Source organism: Coturnix japonica, chromosome 13 (genome assembly GCF_054131305.1).
Source record: "Coturnix japonica strain WE chromosome 13, WE-NBRP24, whole genome shotgun sequence".
Lineage (NCBI taxonomy): Eukaryota > Metazoa > Chordata > Aves > Galliformes > Phasianidae > Coturnix > Coturnix japonica.
In genome coordinates this window covers 3864582-3884431 of record NC_140675.1, presented here as the reverse complement: position 1 = coordinate 3884431, position 19850 = coordinate 3864582, and the positions used below count along the sequence as shown (strand labels likewise).

The following is a 19850-nucleotide window of genomic DNA, read 5'->3' as shown; positions in this document are numbered from 1 at the left end:
GAGTCCCGTAACCGAGAGGCCTACTGTGAATCTAGGCGAACGGCTGAAGGCTCCCACACACTCCCCTGAACGCCAGAACTCGAAAGACGTCAGTCTGTTCTGCGACTGAGTTAATATAGAGTCCAGGTCCCGTGACCTATCGTGTTGCTCTCTGGGAGATGTAGTCTTCTTCTGTAAGTTGCAGATTCAGTAAAATTATTCATGCTTTATATGATGTTATGATGTGGAATACTGATAGCAAAATTACAAAATTATTAAACCATGACAATAGGGCACCCTGAGCCTGTCCCCTCCAGATCTGTTCCTCTGCACAGCCCCATAGAGCGCAAGGGAAGGGCTGGAGGTGAGAGTACCCAGGTCCCCCTTGAACAGGCCACAGACAGTCCCCTCCATACCATCAATTCCCAGCCCCTGATGCCCAGTCCTCAGGGCTCCAGATACACCCCGTGTCCCCCAAGAGCCCTGTGGGGTTATAGGTGTCCCCGTGCTGCTCACCTAGACACGTAGATCCAGGGCCTCACTCCGTCTCACATGCGGGGGATTCTCCTCTGTCCTGATGAGCACGTCCTGGGGAAAAAGGGCACTAGAACAGCATGGCCAAGGCATGGTCCTGTAGCCAGCTCATCCCTGACTACCCCCATTGCCTCTTTCCCCTGACCACTGCCCTTCCACATCTGGAGGGAGCCCAACAGCAGCCTTGGACTGCAGAGTGTCCCCAAGTCCCATGGGAACTGAGAACAGCAATTCATCCCAGACCCATCCTCGCCCCAGGGTCACCCAACTCACCAATCCAGGAAGGGCAACAACAACAGGTGGCGGCGCCGGGGGAAGAAGAGCCATGGGGCAGCCATGAGGGAACTGTGAATCGGGGGGATCACAGGGTGACCCCATCCAAGCAGCCTGGTTGGTTCCAGGGCTGCCCCCACCCCCATGGTTGCCAAGGTCTGTGTGCGCCTCTGCCCATGGAGGAGCCCAGGGTTGGGTTTGGGCATAGGGGCAGGGCAGGGGTTTGGGGGGCCCAAAGGAGGGGAATAGGGGTGCCAAAAGAGCTGTGGGGGCAAAATAGAGAGAAACGGGGATCTCAAAGAGAGGACAATAAGGGAAAATGAAACAAGGGGATTGTGGACCTAAAGAGGTGAGAATCGGGTTGCCAAAGAAAGGAGATCTGTTGATGCCAAAAGGATGGGATATGGGGACCCAAAGAGAGGGCATTTGGAGCCACCAAGAGAAGGGATTTGGGGGACCCATAGAAAAGATGACGAGGGTGCAAATGGAAGAAATTTGGATGTGCCAAATAGAGGGGTGTCTCTGCCAGGCAGGTACAGACCCCACCTGCTCCTGCAGAGCTCCCTGCAGGGCCACCCTTGGGCACAATCAGCATGACTGCCCAGGCACTCACCACAGCAACTTCTGAGTCCGGCACTTGCACAAGTGGCTGTGTGGAGAGGAGTAGGAGAGAGTGTGAGAGAGATGCTCGCATCGGGGATCTCCAATGGCCGATCACCTCCAGCCCCAGCCCACATCCCCCACGGATGCTTCACCTGAGCTTCCACTGTGCAGCACAGGGCAGCGAGGAGCATCACGAGGCTGAGCACAGCTGCCTTCATCTTCCTCTGTGCTCTGGGAGCTGGGTGAGGCTGCAAGAGGCAAGGTCTGCATTTATCCTCCCAGATTCCCTCCCACTCCCCAGACGCCCCCGGGCTTGGCAGGCTCCCCTGACATGGACTGAGCCCTGCATGCAGCTGGCCCCTGCCATGGCCCCAGGAAACATGAGGAAGCCAGGGATCAGAGGAAGAACACTGAGTGCTGGGATCCTGATGGCATTGAGCCCAAATCCCCCATGTCCCAGCACTCAGCACACATGGCCTTTCTGTCCCCCAGGTCCACCCAGAGATGACGCTGTCCCCATATCAAGGCTTTGTCCAAGGAGTCTTCCCCGAGTCCTGTCCAGTCCTGTGAGACTACAAGGTGTGAGGCTGATCCTTTGCGGAACTGTGACACAGCATTTGGGGACACTGGGAGGTGTGAGGATAACAGGGACATGGTCAGTGAGGAACTTAGGGAGATATTTGGAAGGCAAGGGGTTACAGGAATATGGGGACATGAAGATATGGGATCTTATGGCGCCATCTTATGGCTGCATGTATGGAGACATAATGGAGATATGGGGAAAAGGGGACATGCAGCCAAATGGGAACTTCTTGGTGATAGGGACCTGGAAGTTTGTAGGTGGGGCCATCAAAGCCAGGCTGGATGTTACTCTGGGCAGCCTGGTCTGGTGGTTGGTGACCTGCACTAAGCAGGGGGATTTAAACTAGATGATCATTGTGGTATTTTTCAACCCAGGCCATTCTATAATTCTGTGTGGGCAGTGGGGACAGTTGGGTGATGGGGACACATAGACACAGGGAGGTTGGCAGTGTTCACTCAGTGCCTTTGTCATCATGCTGGAGATCAGGAGTGAATTATAGCTTGGCTATAGTTGATGGGCTTCCTCCTCATTTATTGTTGCAAAACCCAAAGACCATGACTTTTACAATCATGGAATCTCAAAATCATGGATTACCTGAACCATGGAGTCACAGACTCATAGAATCAGCACGTTGAGGAATCACAGAAGCACGAAATCACAGCACCATAGAACTATAGAGTCATAGCATCACTGGGGTGGGACAAGACCACTTCAGTCACATCAGGAGATGTGCCATGTATTTTCTGCTGTCTTTACATAGCCAAGAACAGAAGTCCCCATGTTACATCCAGAAATCTGCATTGCATGTCTGAGATCGCAGTAGTGCTGCCTCTGTCCATGAGGACAGTTTGCCATTAGGACATGCAGGCATGGAATCCAAGGCTGGGGGTGAAAATTGGCTGAAGGCAACTGAATAGGTTCTGAAGTCACTGGGCTGTGTGCCTGAGCTTCAGCAGAACAAAGGTGTCCTATGGGTTTTGTTCCTGTGATGATCCAGCCTCCTGTCATGGCTTCAGAGAAAGTGAGTCTTGCTGTATCTGGATGAAAGGAAAGAAATAATAGAGAGCTGATAAATGGCTTAGAACTGCAAACAACTCAAAGATTCTACAAGGAAACATGATATGCCAATTTGAAGTGCTTCATCTGACAGAACAGCCAGCTGGTCACAGCTTTCACAGGGCATTTCCCATAAACAGGAGAGCTGCTGTGGGTCATCTATGAGAAGAGCACTTGAATGTTTACGTTGGAAATTGCCCAGAGAGCAGCCAGCTGGAAGAGTTTCCTTTGGGCTGATTCAACTCTGCGCAGTATTTGTCAGAGCTGATCAGTGCTGCCTCATTCACTACATTTAAATGTAACGTGTCATTATCCCTACTCTGGTGTTCTTTTGGAAAGAACCAATCAATTTTCTGTGCTGCCATTAGTGAGGAATCGAGACTGAGGTGAGGTACAGACTGTCTTTGAGATCAATACAAAGCAGGTGGATGAAACTTGATAGCAATTTCATGTGAAAGGTTCTCCTCAGGAAAACCCCTTGGCTGGATTGATGACATCTAAAAAGAAATACTCAGGCTTTTGAAACAGTCAAACACTGAACAAGTGAAATGTGACATGGTCTGAGTTCTCAGGCTGCTCAGACAACAGCCTCCCCTGCAGTGATCTACCCATCACGGCATTATTTAGGTTAGAAATGACCTCTCAGGTCAACTAACTGTTAACTCAGAGCTGTCAAGTCCACCGCTGAACCCGTATCTGTGACATGTCATCCAGCACCCTGCTGGGCCCTGAACTTGTGGTGCTGGGGAACGGGTGTAGGGACTTCCATGGTACAGCATGTTCTTGGTTGCACTTGATGACCTCAGAGGTCTTCTCGTACCAAGATGATTCTGGGATTCTAGGACATTCAGGTTCCATCACGATAGTAGGATTCTCATATTTGATGTTGTTTCTCCAATTCTAGATTTCTAGGATTCTAGAGCTGTATGAATGTAGAAATTCCAGCACATAGGATTCTTCCTTTGTAGGATTCTTTATTTTTCCTTTTCTTAGGTTTGTAGGATGGTTGGACTCTGTTTCTTAGATTCCTAGATTTCTCTGGCAGCCTGGAAAGCAAATGGGATCCTGGGCTCCATCAGGAGAGGGGTGGTCAGCAGGGATAGGGAGGTGATCGTCCCTCTCTACTCTGCTCTTGTGAGGCCCCATCTGTTGTACTGTGTCCAGGTGTGGAGCCCTCAGTACAAGAAAGACATGGAGATTTTGGAAAGGGTCCAGAGGAGGGCCACGAAGATGATCAGGGGGCTGGAGCACCTCCCCTATGAGGACAGGCTGAGGGAGTTGGGTTTGTTCAGCCTGGAGAAGAGAAGGTTGCGGGGTGACCTCATTGCAGCCTTTCAGTACCTGAAGGGAACTTACTCCCAGGAGGGGAGTAAACTCTTCGAAAGGGCTGATAATAGCAGGACTAGGGGGAATGGTTTTAAGTTGAAAGAGGGAAGATTTAGGTTGGATGTTAGGGGAAAGTTCTTTACTAGAAGAGTGGTTAGGTCCTGGAACAAGCTGCCCAGGGAGGTTGTGGATGCCCCGTCCTTGGAGGTGTTCAAGACCAGGTTGGACGGGGCCCTGGGCAACCTGATCTAGTAAATGTGTATGTTTGGTGGCCCTGCTAGGAAGGGGGGTTGGAACTACATGATCCTTGAGGTTCCTTCCAACCCGGTCATTCTGTGATTCTGTGTAATGGGTCGCTGCGCCCCCTGGTGGCCACCATTGGTTCTGCGGGTTGCAGCCCCAATGTTCCGGGCTCTGCACCACTGTGTCAGAGCACCGCCGCTGCGAGGAGAGCAGTGGCAGCTGTGAGCTGCTCCCTGAGGAGATCCTTTGCTTCTGCATGGAATGTGAACCTTCCAACCAACTTCCCATTACGTGTTGCTGCCATATGACAGATGACAGCAGAGGGGCAGTCTGACAGAATGCCTTCTGACATGGATGTGCACATAAAGCAAATGTGTGCCATTGAATTCCTCCAAGAAGAAAAAGGTTGCACTCGTTAACATTCAGCAATGTTTGCTGAATGCCTCTGGAGACCAAACTGTGTCTGTGAGCAGAGTGCATCAGTGGGAGGTGTTTTTCAGCAGTGGTAACGGTGGACCACCTTCTCTGGTGCAGATACTTACGAGCAGGGCATGTAGGATCACTTTCCTTAGCTTCAGACTCCCATCTCTGTTCTCCAGGCTTCTCCTGACCACCTCATGTCAGTCATCTCATTATTGGCAGCTTTCTACCTACATCCCTATGCTCTGGAATTTCTCCTGTAGGACCTATCAGAGCTTTGTGCACAGTTCCTCTTCCACAGAACATCCTGGAGGCTGTGACCACCTCTGTGTACAAAATGGAAGAAGCCCTGAAGGAAGCTTGGAAACTTCTGACATGATAACAAACATTCAAGAACTTTTCCAGTGAAGGGTCTAACAGGGAATGAGGAAGAAGGGATCTGACAACCAACGTACAAACCAGCTGCTGCTGCTGGACACTCAGAGGCACCGTCAGATGTGAGCCTGAAAACACAGACCCCAGCCAGAAGCGCAGGGATGGCCCATCATTTGTTGATCTGTTGGAGGATGAAGTCATTGCACAGTCTGATGAACAGCTGTGTGCTTCCTGCTGGACTGTGGGTTTCTGAGAACATCTGACCCTAACAGCCCCAGAAATGTCTCACCTGAAGGAGGACAGTCAGAGTGACTGCATGACCTTTATTATGTTATGGTTCACAGAGAGCATGTTTCGCTATATACAGCATGTCTGGGCTACACTACAAAGGTACAAGATGAACAGGAATTGATTTCAGAAATGACTTTGTAATGAAAAGCATTACAATACAATTTTTAAAAGAATAAGAATAAATTACACATATAAAATGGCACAAAATAAACAATAAAAGAGAGCTTGATTCATTAAAAAGCTGCATTACAAGTCATGAATTTTAAAAGATGGGCAGTTCAATGCTATTGAAACACATTTAGTTATCACTTTCCTCACTGCATCCTTGACCTCCTGGCTCCTCATACTGTAGATGAGGGGGTTCACTACTGGAGGCATCACTGAGTAAAGAAATGCCACCATCAAATCCATGGATGGGGAGGAGAATGAGGGGGGCTTCAGGTAGGCAAAAAAGGCAGTGCTGAGAAATAGGGAGACCACAGCCAGGTGAGGGAGGCACGTGGAGAAGGCTTTGTGCCGTCCCTGCTCAGAGGGCATCCTCAGGACAGCAAGGAAGATCTGCACATAGGACACCACTATGAAAACAAAGCACCCAAAGCATAAACTGATAATAAAAATGAGAAACACAACTTCCCTGATGTAGGAGCCTGAGCAGGAGAGCTTGAGGATCTGGGGGATTTCACAGAAAAACTGGTTCACAACATTGCCTTGGCACAGAGGCAGTGAAAACGTAATGGCAGTGTGCAGCAGGGAATTGAGAACCCCAGTGCCCCAGGCAGCTGCTGCCATGGTGGCACAAGCTCTGCTGTCCATCAAGGTCCCGTAGTGCAGGGGCTTGCAGATGGCAACGTAGCGGTCATAGGACATGATGGTGAGAAGAGAATACTCTGCTGAGATGAAGAAGACTACGAAAAAGACCTGTGCAGCACATCCTGCATTGGAGATGGCTCTGGTGTCCCAGAGGGCGTTGGCCATGGCTTTGGGGAGAGTGGTGGAGATGCTGCCCAGGTTGAGGAAGGCCAGGTTGAGGAGGAAGAAGTACATGGGGGTGTGCAGGCGGCGGTCGCAGGCTACGGCTGTGCTGATGAGGCCGTTGCCCAGGAGGGCAGCCAGGTAGATGCCCAGGAAGAGCCAGAAGTGCAGGAGCTGCAGCTGCCGCGTGTCTGCCAACGGCAGCAGGAGGAACTCGCTGATGGAGCTGCTGTTGGGCATCTGCTGTTGTTGGGCTTGGAGTCCTGCTCAGAGTGCAGAAAATAATGACAAATCCAGACCACTCTCAGACACACTCCTCCTGCTATACTATAATAATTTTCCTTTCCCTTTGGAAAATGATCATTAAACTCCAGAATTTGAAGTTATTTTCATGAATATGAACCATCCCTTAAAGAGTAGAATATTAGGGAGCTCTTACTTTCTTCTCATATCCTAATCATATCCCATCCTCCTGGATATTTTCCTCTTTGCTGCAGCTGCTCCTTGAGACCCCAACCCCAGCATCTGTGCATGTCAAATCGTCTCAGAGAAATCAGCCTGTTTACAGGACAAGTGAACTATTAATGTCTGCAGAAATCAACTATCACTGAAACTGACTGCATCCTTTTAGGAATGAGAGGCTGAAAGCACAACTTGTGTGACTATCCACAAAATAACCAGTGCATGGGGAGTTCCCGAAACTGCGGAGTCTCAGAGCCGTATTCAAAGTTGACAGCCCCTTTTAGATTTCTGCCCCCTAATCCTCTTCCCTTCACTCAGAGCAGGAAATGGAAAATCTCTGCCTTGGTTCTCCTCCTGCAAAGCACCCCTACAAACACCCTGTTGTGCAGTGGAGCTGTGATCCCCCTGCCCCAGGCAGCAGCTGTGGCAGCACAAGCCCTGCCGGGGGGCTCCTTCCCCCCACCCGTCTCCCTGCAGCACCCTGGGCAGCTCCCCGGGCAGGCTGAGTGCTGAGCCTGGCAGGCGGCAGAGTCCCATACCCGGCACACAGCCCCTGGGGCACAGCAGGGACCCTGCTCTGCAGGACAGCCCTGGGCACCCGCCTGCAGCCCCGGCTGCACAGCCTGCAGCCGTGCTGGGACACGCAGCACTCAGGGCTGTGCTCTGACGCTGCAGCACGGAAACCCTCAGTTAAAGCAGAAGGCTTTTTCCACAGTAAAGAAACATGCAGAGCCTGCAGCCAGATCTGCTACGGGATGTCCCGGCTTTGGTTAACCCTCTATGAAAAGCAGCTGCATAGGCTGCAGTGAGACTTACCTTGTCATGGTCTGTGTGCAATGCTCCTGCAGTGAGCTCACAGCCTGTTCACACGGTTCACATCCTGTAAGCTCTCTCCCCTTTCTCTCCTCTCCTTCTGTCACCTGCAGGCTGTGCTGTGCACAAGAGCTGCTCCTAGGCACAGCTGTCTCTCTGCAGCGCTGCTCACTTTTATGAGCTCCCCGTGTCCCAAGGAACCCGGCCCAGCTCAGCAGCAGAGAATGTCATGTTTATCTTTCCCACTTGTCTCCCCTGAGATGTCCCTGTATCTTCTTGGCCATCAGCTCCTGAAAGACAACAGCATCATGACTGTGCTTTGAAATCTGATGAATTAACCACCAGATGTCCAGTGGTCAGTGACTAATTCCAGACTTAGAGGAGACCTACCAGAGATCATTTGATGAAACAAAAAGGGCACACAGACAAGGACAGAGAGGGGTAGACTTCCCCTGTGCAGGGCAGTGATCCAGCTGAAGCATTGCAGGCGTCTCATCCCTAAAGATAAACGCTTGGGCTGAAATGAGATTCTGCTCCCCATGGACACATAGGAGCTGAGATTCTTCTGGTTCTGATCTGATGTGCACAAGGGGTTGCCTGCATGTGAGCTCCTGCTCTGAGTCCTTAGTCCTTCAGCAGGGAGGCAGTTGCTCACACACAGACACTGGGTGATGCCCAAGGTGCCTGGGCTGCTCCTGGATGTGTGCCAGTGCTTGTAAACTGTGTGCGATATCCTTGAGATAGACACCTCCTTCCTGAGCATCAGCTGCGGGCCAGAAAGGGGATAGAGGTATTCTTGGCCATTCTAAATGACAACAGACCCCAAGTGAGTTTACCACCCATCTCCACAAAGCATGCAGCGTTACACAGCTGACTAAATGGATGAGCTCACAAAAGAGGACTCATATCTTTCTCTGCTATCCATCTGCTTCATATTCTGGAGCTCAAGGCAATACAAAGCTAACACACATCTTTATTCTTTGACAGACAAAACCTCAGTTTTCTATGGGCTCTCAGCTGAATGGCATCAGAAGCAGCCTAGTGTTATGTTAGTTCTTTTCCACCACACTCACATACAGCTGCAAATGCAGCACAGGGCCTTCAGGAAAGCCATGCCCGAGGAGTGTCCTTGCTGGTATGTCAACTCCAAGACCCATAATGGGTCTAATGTCTGTGTGCCACCTTCTGCACACTGATACCATAGATGAGCTCTCCGGTCAGGCTATGTCCAATGATGCTTTCCAATTAGGATGTTTACTTCTGTGGTTTTGCACTAATGCAAACACCTACACACAACAAGCTAGAAATCTTGGTAGAGCTGCAGGCCTGAGATCTTGTTTGGACCACAGGAACACGGTCAAATGGCATCCACAACTGCTCTGTAGCACAAGGGGAATACAGAGTCTTTAGGATGGATGGGCGAGGATACAAGGAAGGGCAACTGACCTCTGTGAGAGTGCACTGAGCTCTGCCTGGGGATGGACGAGCAGCCAGGTCAGAGACAATGGAAATGGCAAACAGAGGAGACCAACAGTGCCTGTTTCTGTCTTCCTGATCAGAGAGAGCAAGTGGAAGGTGCCCTCTGCCCCATTTGGTGGCCTTTGTCACTCCATTATCTGCAGCAGGGACAGCACAGCAGGGCATGTGCCATCCAGCAGATCCCTGGAGAGCACAGATGGCAGCTTCTTGACCGAGCCATGGAGGAACCAAAGAGGAGAGGTGCTCTCCTGGATCTCATACTCTCCGGCATGGAAGGTCTGCTGGGAATAGTGAAGGTCAAAGGGGCATCAGGCCATGCGCAAGATGCAAATGGATCTCTTCTTTCTTTCTTTCTTATTTATTTATTTATTTATTTATTTTGAGGCCGTATGCTTAAAAGATATTCATTAATGTCAATAAAACGGAAACAAATAATTGTAGACAAAGATCAAAGTCAATTAAAATGTGTTAACCATACTCAACATGAGAAATTCTCATGAGTCCTGATCCATTTTAAGGTGTGAATATGTGTCTTTGATGAGATTTTGTTTCTTTCTGGTTTTTGTTTGTTTGTTTGTTTGTTTGTTTTGTTTTGTTTTTCTTGAAACTATGATGTTTTCCAGAACCGTGTTTGCAGAACACAGATGCCTTCATGATCAGGGACACAGACAGTGGTGCCAGTGCCAATCAATGCCCTGTGACTAAAGCTTGGCATCTACCACTGCTCTTCCCTGCTGCCTATTTGATGTCCCTCATCCTCCAGGTGTCTCCAGCTTTCCTAAATAAATGGCCATGGTTATGGGCATGTTTTCAGCAGGCCATCTGTACACATGCTCCTGCCACTGCCCTCCAGATTTCCCCATCCCTTGCTTTTTCTTCAGTCAGATACCTCCCAGTTATATGGCTGATTTCTGACTTTCAGGGGGATTACTCAAATTTGCTCCAACTCTCCAAAGTGTTGTGGACTGTGTTGTCAACTCCTTCACTGGGATTCAATCTATCCCTTCCTATCTATTCCTTTTCTTTTCCTTTTTTTTTTTTTTTTTCTTTTTCTTCTTCTCCTTTTTCTTTTTCTCCTCCTTTTTCTCTTTCTCTTTCTTTGTTTTAAAGCACGAAGTCTGAAAGATGTTCATTAATGTCAATAAAAGTGAAAAAAAGAGTTGAAGACAAAGATAGAAATCAATGAAAATGTGATCATCCTTCTCAACATGTGAAATAGTCAGGAGTCCTGTTCAATTATCAATTGATACCTCCCAAATACTTGCCTGATCTATCCCAGGGAGATTACTGGAATTTGCTCCATTCCTCAAAAGTCTGATGGACTCTGTTGACAACTCCTTCACTGTGATTCAATCTATCCCATCCTATTTGTGTCTATCTCATTTCTTGTACAAATATTCCCTGTGGAAGACAAACCTCAATAGAAGCAGGTTGGATATGGCATGCAGATGATCACTGTGTTTTACTGTTCATTCAATTGCATCACATTTCCCTCCATTTGCTGGCCAAAATAAAAGAGAAAACTTTCCTTTTCCATGTGCAGCTGGTTCTCTGTGGAAAGCCAGTGGACGTTGGTGCAAAGAAGGTTTAACACTGAGGCAGGTGACGGCAGAGAAGAGTGATGTGAGGAAAAGTGATGCAAGTCCCATGGGGTCACTGTGAGTTGCAGTGGAGTGGGGAGGTAGACAAGGGCCTTTGTTCACACATAGGAACAGAATAGAACTCACTGGGGACATCCTGGATTGATATTAGTCGCACAGTGCTTCTTTAATGTCTTGATTAAACCCAACTATAAATAGACAATAAATGTCTGCTGGATTCTTCCTGTTTAAGTTCTCTCCACTTACCTCTCCATTTTGCTGAAAAGTTCTGAAAACCTGAAGAGGATGACAGGAGGGCACAAGACACAGGAGGGCTCTTTAAGTTGCAATCAGCCCCAGGGGGCATTTGCTGCTGAGTCCATCAACCTCCAGTGCAGAGAGAAGACTGCACAAAGTGCTCAACAAGACAAAGTCAGAAGTAACAGTGAAGTTTCTTGGAGTATTAATGGGCCCACTGAGGGCCATTAACAAGCAAGCTTCCCAAGGGACTTGTTAGAGAAGATAATTGGAAGCCATGACTACAGGCAGGCAAAGGCACTGGCATGGTGGCTCTGATGCTAAGAAACCCCTCCTTTGCCTTACGATGCCAAGTCCTGATCCCCAGACCCTTGGCAGGGAGATTCTGTCCCTCATGTTGGCTCAGGGACCTTCCTGGGGAAGTGGGATGGAGGTCTGTATGATGTTAAATGGAAGATGGGGACAGAAGATCCCAGGCTCTGCATGGGGTGCAAGGATGCTGTGAAGTTCATGTCCCATGTGTGCCCTGTGTTTCATTGCAGGATGTGGGATGTGAGAAGGGCTCAGTCTGAACAAGCAGTCAATCCCACTGAAACTCTGAACTTCTGATCTCTCAGTTCCAGTGCCCTCCCGTGCACACCCTCACATAGTTTGGCGTCCTTTATGTTCTGCGGTGCCCAGAAGTGCACTCAGTGCTCCAGGAGAGGTTGCAGCAGTGCAGAGAAGAGAGGGATGGTCCTTTCCCTCACCCACCTAGTAATAACTTGTTTCCTGTGTTCCAGGGGACTGTTGGCCTTCCTGGCTGCCTGGGCACCCTGCTGACTCACATTCAATATGCTGCTGACCAGGACCCCCAATCCTTTCCAGTCGGACTTCTCTCCAGTGTCCCATATCCAGTCAGTGTGTATGTCCAGGGTTGCACTTGCCCAGGTGCACAATCAGGCGCTTGTTCTTGTTATGCTTTATGCACCAACTGGGACTCACTTCTCTCTGCAAGTCCTCTCCACCCTCGGTGGAGGCAACAGCTCCTCCTAAACTGGTATCATCAGCAAACTTGCTCAGTATGTCTTCTAGTCCTTGTCATGGTTTTGTCATCTTTGCTATTGGTATTACGCATCATAACATCATGTGGAGCACAGAGAAGAACTACACCTCCCAGAGGATCTCACGGTCAGAGAGGGAAGCACGTCACGAAAGTGACGCTAGCTCTCTCTCTCTCTCACTGCCTGGCAGCAAGTGTGAAACCTCTCTCTTTCTCTTTTATTTTACTTGATTTATTAGCCTCAATTTCAATTAAATTGTAATTAGTAAAATAAGTTTTCCTCCTTAGATTGTTGCTGCTTCTCTGTTTGTTTCCCTGAGCCCAGCTCCCATCTCTCTACCCCTTTCCCTTATTCCCTTCCCATTTGTCAGCGGTTTGTCCCATGGACCTACTGCCCCCCTGTCATGGACAGAGACTGATCTAGATAACGCCGTGACACCATGCAGTGTTCTCAAAGGTGATTCAGTGTCTCAAGAACTTTCCACTTGAACATTTCCAAACCAGCTCAAATGCTGAGAGATAGAAATGCTGGTTTGGAAGTTCAAGAACTGTGACGGTCTGCTGAACTTGTCACAGGGCAGTGTGTAGGATACCCCACAGTAAGAACCATCAAGGGTAATCCCACAAACACACACATCTCTTACCAACACTCAGACAATTTCCAACAGCCACGTTTTGGATGCTGCTCCTGGACTGACGTGACACTGAACAGCGTAAGTGCAAAGGGCTTTATGAAGCGTTTCTTTTCTGAGCACACCTAACAGATATCAGGTGGGTCCCTTGGCTCATTTCCCAGTTGGCTGGCAATTTGGAAGCACCGTGGAGGAGTTCCATGCAAATCATCACCAGTTTGACCAAAGGGGTGACAGAAGGGCTCAGAAGGGATGGTGTCACTGTGCAGGGAGCACCAGAAAGACAGGATGAGCTGAAAACACCCTGAGCCCAATGGTGGAGTTGAGCAGATCCAAGGACTGATATCAAATCACAACCCACAACCACAGCAAATCAAGACAAAACACTATTACAAACAGAACATGTGACACAGAGGTATATTCAGTATTCCGGCACGGTCACATCTTCAGTATTTCTGTCACGAAACACAAATGGGTAAAGGCAGCTCTCAGCCATTCTGTGTTCAATCAAGGTCCCACGGGGATCTTCTGTGAAATAAAACAAGACCCCAACTTGCCCTTTGGGGGATTTGTTCATATGGTTAAAATGAGGGAATAATCCAGCAAGTGTTAATTTTATATTCCTTTTTGGGGGTGTCCTTAACCTTCCAAGGGTATTTGTTAAGGGATTTCATTAAGCTTAGGGAAGCTGGCCTCAGGTTGGCTGGATCAATCCACACAGGCTGGCCAGGGAGAGAAGTGTTTCCCTGGCTTCTCGGCAACTGGATGGTGTCTCACAGGGGCAAATGGCAAGGGTGGTGGGTGAGGCCTTGGGACAGAAGGTGTTAAATCGAGGATCTTCTCCTTTTGTTGTATACTTTCTGATACATCCACCTTTCACTGCCCTCCCCCCACCTTGGGCTGGAGGGGGGCGAAGGCAGCAGCTTTCCTTGAGCTTTTTGAGCTTTTGTTCTGGCCACCAATTAACTGATTTCTGTAACCTGACTGTGGGTAATCCCTCCATCAAATCTCGTGGAATGCCCTCTTGACAGCCCAGTGTCCAGAGACAATTATGTTTATATTTCACCTACCTGCTCTTAGTGCAAATGAAACCCCTCCAGCCCCACTGAGCTTTGGGCTGGGTGGCACAGGGGCAAGGCTGACTGCTGCAAACCTCACTCCCCTCGGCTCAGATTAACTGGTGGAAGAAATCACCGGCCTGTATTTTCTCCCACAGTTAATTAACTCTCGGGCAACCTCCACCCATGTCCATACTTTGTATCCTGACTGCAGATTTTTGGACATTATAGTTCGTTCTAACACTGCCCGGGTTCTTTCTCCCTGGGACACAGCCTGTATCTTCCCTGGCAGTTGTATGCCTATGGGTTTCAGTGATTCTGGAAGCCCCCTGATGAAAGGAGTCATCCTCTCAGGATCAACGGGTGATTCACTGTATGGCTGCAGCTTTCTATCATGCATCATTTGGAGGCAGGCAGCCTTTTGAACGCTCCCTACTACCTGATCAACAGCAGCATCAGGCAGTACGGCTTTGTCTGCAGATCATCACCTGCCTCATCTCTTCAACCACAGCAGTGTCTCTCAGGGGAGTCAGAAACAGACACACTGCTCTCCAGATTCTATGATCAAATCAGGAACAAATCATTATGCTATGATGAGCGAACCATGCTGTCTGTCAAGGAGATGTCAACATCTCCCTTTCCCACCCTTCCCTTCCCTGCACACGAAGCAGCAAGCTGCTGCCCATCAGAGGGTTTGTTTTGCCAGCAGAAGGTGACTGCAGTCATCTGAAGGCTTTGTTGGTTGTTGGAGGGCTCCACTGGTTGTCAGAGATGTTCAGTGACCATCAGAAGGCTCCATTGATCAAGAGGGGATGTCACTGGTCATCAGAGGGCTTCGTTGGTCATCGGGAGATTGGAGGTGTCCATGGGAGGGGATATGCAGACTTTGCTTTGGGTAATGGGGTTGGGGCACTGAGGCAAGAGGCCTAAAGCAGACAAATGGCTGCAGTAAGAGAGGGGCTAAAAGGAGGGTGATGTGGTCACACTGTGTCCATGCAGAGCTGCATCAAAGGGTGAAGGGTTTGGGAGGAATTGTATGGAGAAGCTGAAAGAGAGCAGAGGAGCTCCATCCATTAGGACTTTGGAGCAGGTGATGAGAGAGAGCGTGGGGAAGCCCACAGGGGTGCAGGACATAGTGCGCACGGCATGGAGCTGGGGAAGCCTCCCAGCACGTTGAGGTGGCCACAGCCAAGCAGGAACAGATCCCAGCAGTCCCTGCTGAGCATGAGAACAAGGACACAGACACACAGCGTGTAGCTTTGCTGAGGGATTTATTGATCATCATGGGATGTCGCTGATCATATCAGGGTCTTCACTGGGCACCAGGAGGGCAGCACTGGCAAGGAGGAGCCTTGTCCCTGCAGGGGGTCTGGATTCCCACCTTCGGCTCCTTTGACATCATCTCCAAGGAGATCAAGACGGAGGACAGGACCGTGACCCTGTGCTGGCCCGTGTTTCACCTGGCCAGCAACCTCATAGCTGTGCACCACCTCAAGTCCTGCAGGGAGTCCCTGTCAGGTAGGAGGGGGGATTAAACCCTTGCTGGCTTTGTGGATGGGGCAAAGAGGGCCACCACTTCCCTTCTCAGAAGCAGACTATCTGAGGAGCCCGTCCAAAAACGGGGCCGTTCTAAGTGATGTCCCTTAGAAGCAGTTCTAGGTGGAACAGCAACCGTATCATCAACACCGTCCCTGGTATTTTTTCAGCCTACAGGAAGATGGAGCCCCTGAAGTGCAGCCAGGTGGCCGCAGCTGCCTCTGTGAGCCAGCAGAGAGCACAGGCTTCTATCCGGAACACTGTGTCCCTGCTCTCCAGCTGCCTGCAGAATGGGGAGAAAGTTGCCGTTGTCCTGAAGGACGTCGGAGTGCTCCTCATTGATGGGCTGACCTTTGAAATGAAGTTCTATTACGACTTCATGGAGGAGCTGTCAGGGAAAGAGAACTTCAGGAGAGCCGTTCGCAAGGTGAGCCGTAGGTTTCTCCATAGCCCGGGCAGTGCTGTGAGCCTCACTCAGCCCGCACACGGCCCAACAGGACCTGGGCAGCTGCTTGAGCTGTGCAGGTGCTGCGGTGCTGGCAGCTCTCCCTGCCTCAGGCTCCTCGTGTCCCCAGTGCCTCAGCCATGACCAGGATGTCCCACAACCTCCCTGTTCCTCCCCTGCAGGCCCCCTCGCTGCTGGACATGGGGGTGTCCCGTGTGACACCGGTGGCTTCCCTGGTGTTCTCTGGCTGCCTTATCGTCTTACCCAAGTGAGTATTTTTCTGCTGCTTGATGCAGCTGCTCAGCTCTCATTCCGTAGCGCTTGTGCCTCGTGTCCATCAGTGTCCTGCCCAGGAGGATGTGCCAGAGAATCACAGAACGATTGGAGCAGGAAGGAACCCGAAAAGGGCACCCGGTCCCATCACCCTGCGGGGAACAGGGACACCTACCTCCAGATGAGGTCGCTCTGAGCCTGGTCCAGCCAGGACTTGAATAACTGTCTGGGCACCCAGCACCTCTCTGGGCAAGACATCCCAGTGCCTCACCACCCTTCAGCCAAAACCTTCTTCCTCCCATCCAAAGCCAGTCTTCCCTCTTTCTGCCTGAAGCTGTTTCCCCTCCTCCTATCCCAAGTGACCCTGCTAACAGCTTTAGAAAGCCTTCATGCAGCATGAAAACGTGCCTGTGAGCAAACAAGCAGAGAGAGCAGCAAGGATTGCTGTTGGGCTGCATCACGCCGCTCACTGCCTCCTCCTCACTTACAGGTTTCAAATGGAGTTGGTCCCCAAACCGCCGCCCCTGATACACCGCAAGTCCTCCAGGAGCTTCTCTGGGGCAGGGAAACCAACTTTGCCACCTCTTTCCAAGGGCAAGAAAGGTAAAGTGGCTTCCAGCTCCTTTCCACGGCACGGGCAACCAACCAGAGGTGGGCAGTCCCTTGCTGACCATCAGCCCAGGGCTCTGATGCACATCAAACCTTCGTGACAGCTCAGCACGGCCTCTTCCCCTTAGGTTCTGGTTGGCCTGTCCAAAACGAAAGTGCTGGCTATCCCCATCCCTGGCTATGGCAGGAGGATGTGGGGATCTCAGGCCCTGCCCTCCCGCAGTGGAAGGACAGGGACCCCAAAAGTCACCCTGCTGCCTTATTGTCACCAGCCAGCTCCTCTTTCCCAAAGATAACGTCCATCCTGAAGCCCCAAAACAGAGTTGAACTGCAGAGAGGAGGAGTGGGGACAGAGATGGTTTCAGGACGGGTTCTGGGAACAGGCCTGAGTGCTGCTTGTTAGCGATCTAAAGCCTTGACAGCAAATCTCCTCTTCCTTCCCAACTGCAGTGAGAACTGACAACACTCCAACCTTCATCAGACACCTGAGCACTGCAAGTCTCGATAGAGGGCAGCTGCGAAGGATAAGGAACGCACTGCAGAGGGAGAGCATTGCCAAAAGGTGAGGCTGGAGGCTGTGGCCTGGGCTGTGCATAGGGGTGACCCAACGAGAGCCCATTCCCTAATGCCAAAGGGTCGCTGCTTGTTTGTGGCCGCCTGAGTGTGCTGGGACAGGGATGCTAGGATCCCCCCAGTTCACAGGGCTGGCCCCTCTCCACATCACCAGAGAGCCCCGGGGCAGCCGGTCAGCTGTCTGTGGGGAAGGCTGCATTACAGCCCAGGGTCCTGGATCAGGCTGGTGGGATGCAGTCCCAAAGCCATCAGCCACTCAGGCGGACCCTTCCCGCTCTGTCCTTTCAGAGTTCTGCCACCCATCCGGGCAGCGCCTGAAGCCCCAGAGCAGCCGATGAGCTGCCAGCTGCAGGGCCAGGAAGGAACAGAGAGCCTAGAAGAGCTGGGCCAAACAAGACAGGTCAGGTTCCTCAGTGAAGAAGGAGGAGCAGGGGAAGCCCAGCGTGAGGGTGCGCTGCCCGAGCTGCCGGAAGCCAAGACTTCACACCACCATGGGGTCTTGAAGCGGACAACAGCTTGCAGCCAAGAGCCAACAACTTCCTCGAGGGCCACATCCAGCCCGTCCACGGAGACCCCATGCAGACCATCCAGGCTGGGGCTTCTGGCCCACGACTCAATGACAATTAACATGGAGAGGCTTAGGAAGATCAGGGAAGAGCGGGAACAAGCCCAGGAAATGGCAGCATCATCATCTTGTGGTGAGACCTGCCTGCCCGAGGAGCCCTCCATCAACAGATATGGATTGCTGCCACCCATAAGGAATGAAACAGGGTCTCCCACAGAGGAGATGCCATCAGCACCATCTCGTGTCAATCCCAGCCTGCCTGAGGAGCCCTCTGTTGTCAGATCTGGGTTGCTGCCACCCATAAAGGAAGGAACGGGGTCTCCCACAGAAGAGATGGCAGCAGCAGCATCTCGTGCTGAGTCCAGCCCACCCATGGACTCTGCCACCATCAGACCCAGATTGCTGCCTCCCATAAGGAACGAAACGGGGTCTCCCAGGAGTCAGTCTCCAAAGACCAAAGCCCCACCCCGCAGGAAGGGAACACCCAACCCACGCTTATGCGGGCGTGGGGTGCCCAGGATAGACAGAACTCAACTGGAGGCTGCTAAACAGCTGCTGAATCCCATTAGTGCCATTGAGACCCATTTGTGTCATTCCTGCATGCCATCTCCTTGCAGAAAATCAAAGGAACAATGAGAGAGAGTGAGGACTCTTCCGAGACCCCTTGCCTCTGGGAGACGCTTAGGAACAAAACCCTACAGCTGGAAGTGTTCCAGGCAAGGGATAAAGACTGTCATGGCTTGCTAATTTTTGCTATTGCTCATTAACATCACAACATCGTACTTAATATACGTAAAAATAACATACATATACTTAATATACGTATACTTAATATACACACAAATATACTTAACATACATATACTTAATATACACACCAATAAACAATCAAAACACATTACGCGCTTTGGTCTGTATACATATATATAGACAGAGTTACCGACTGCTCTCCTCCAGCATCAAATTCCCTTGTGGTACACACTGAACATCCCCATCTTTCTGCAGCACCCACCGAGTGCACCCAGCTCCCTGGGCAAAAGCAGTTCCACCCAGAGGTTTGCCCTTTCCAGAGGCTGGAAGGACCCAAACTGCTTTTCCCAACACGATTTTACATGCACTGCAGGGACCTTGTCTCCCTCTACAGTATGCAGGGGGTTGGATTGGCTAGGACAGTCACGATTGACAGATCCTCTAGTATTGACCAACCAAGTGGCTTCTGCCCAATGCTTCTCCCAGTGCTTCAGTGTTCCACCACCCTTTGCTTTCAACATAGCTGTCAACAACCCATTGTATCATCCAATCTTACCAGAAGCTGGTGCATGGTAGGGGATACGATAATCCCACTCAGTGGTTTGGGTGGTAGCATGGGGTACTGCGTCTGTTTCAAGTCACCCAGTGGCTGCCTCCACCATGGTAAGCACATAACACCATTGCGAGATCGTGGCAAGGTGATATCATCAACCTGCCACACCTCCCCATATTTATCCTTTTGCCATCGTCCTTCCCCCCAGAGAGGGTTCATCCTCTTGGCTTATTTAATCATGGCACATGTTTTACAGTCACGAATCACCTGCACAATAGTGTCCATAGTTAAGCACACTCCTGGGTCTCTACCCCACTTGCATGTTGCATCTCTTCCTTGATGGCCTGAGGTCTCTCATTGGCTCATCGAGCTAGAAATAATTCACCCGTGTTCTGCCAGTCCAAGTCTATTTGAACCACCTCAAATCTTGCAGCTCCATCTACCTGATGTGAAGGATGAGAGAAGGGCCCCACAGTGAGGGAGAGAAAGAAACTGTCACAGAAACTGGGACAGGGGAGTGAAAAGATAGTCCGGTAAAAGAAGAATGGGGAGTGCAGACACTGGGTCT

General features: G+C 50.6%; 2 protein-coding genes across 2 annotated transcripts; one reads left to right on the top strand and one right to left on the bottom strand.

Annotated features, from left to right (window-relative positions):
* Positions 1–5698: 5698 nt before the first annotated feature.
* On the bottom strand, positions 5699–6901 carry LOC146758616 (olfactory receptor 14C36-like). Its single transcript, XM_085514599.1, has one exon. It carries the CDS (start codon positions 6893–6895, stop codon positions 5930–5932), a length of 966 nt encoding a protein of 321 aa, XP_085370725.1. The 5' UTR covers positions 6896–6901; the 3' UTR covers positions 5699–5929.
* An 8501-nt stretch (positions 6902–15402) lies between these two features.
* Positions 15403–18616, top strand: LOC107324591 (uncharacterized). Its single transcript, XM_085514887.1, has 5 exons — positions 15403–15942; positions 16143–16228; positions 16724–16836; positions 17293–17404; positions 17704–18616. Exons 1-5 carry the CDS (start codon positions 15616–15618, stop codon positions 18614–18616), a joined length of 1551 nt encoding a protein of 516 aa, XP_085371013.1. The 5' UTR covers positions 15403–15615.
* Positions 18617–19850: the final 1234 nt, after the last annotated feature.

What these genes read in the sequence shown, in the direction of transcription:
- LOC107324591 (XM_085514887.1), top strand. Translation starts at nt 15,616, where the DNA reads ATGTCCCTTAGAAGCAGTTCTAGGTGGAACAGCAACCGTATCATCAAC. An exon ending in TCAGGAGAGCCGTTCGCAAG is followed by an intron (nt 15,943 to 16,142) that starts GTGAGCCGTAGG and finishes CCTCCCCTGCAG; the next exon opens with GCCCCCTCGCTGCTGGACAT. An exon ending in TGCCTTATCGTCTTACCCAA is followed by an intron (nt 16,229 to 16,723) that starts GTGAGTATTTTT and finishes CCTCACTTACAG; the next exon opens with GTTTCAAATGGAGTTGGTCC.
- LOC146758616 (XM_085514599.1), bottom strand. Translation starts at nt 6,895, where the DNA reads ATGCCCAACAGCAGCTCCATCAGCGAGTTCCTCCTGCTGCCGTTGGCA.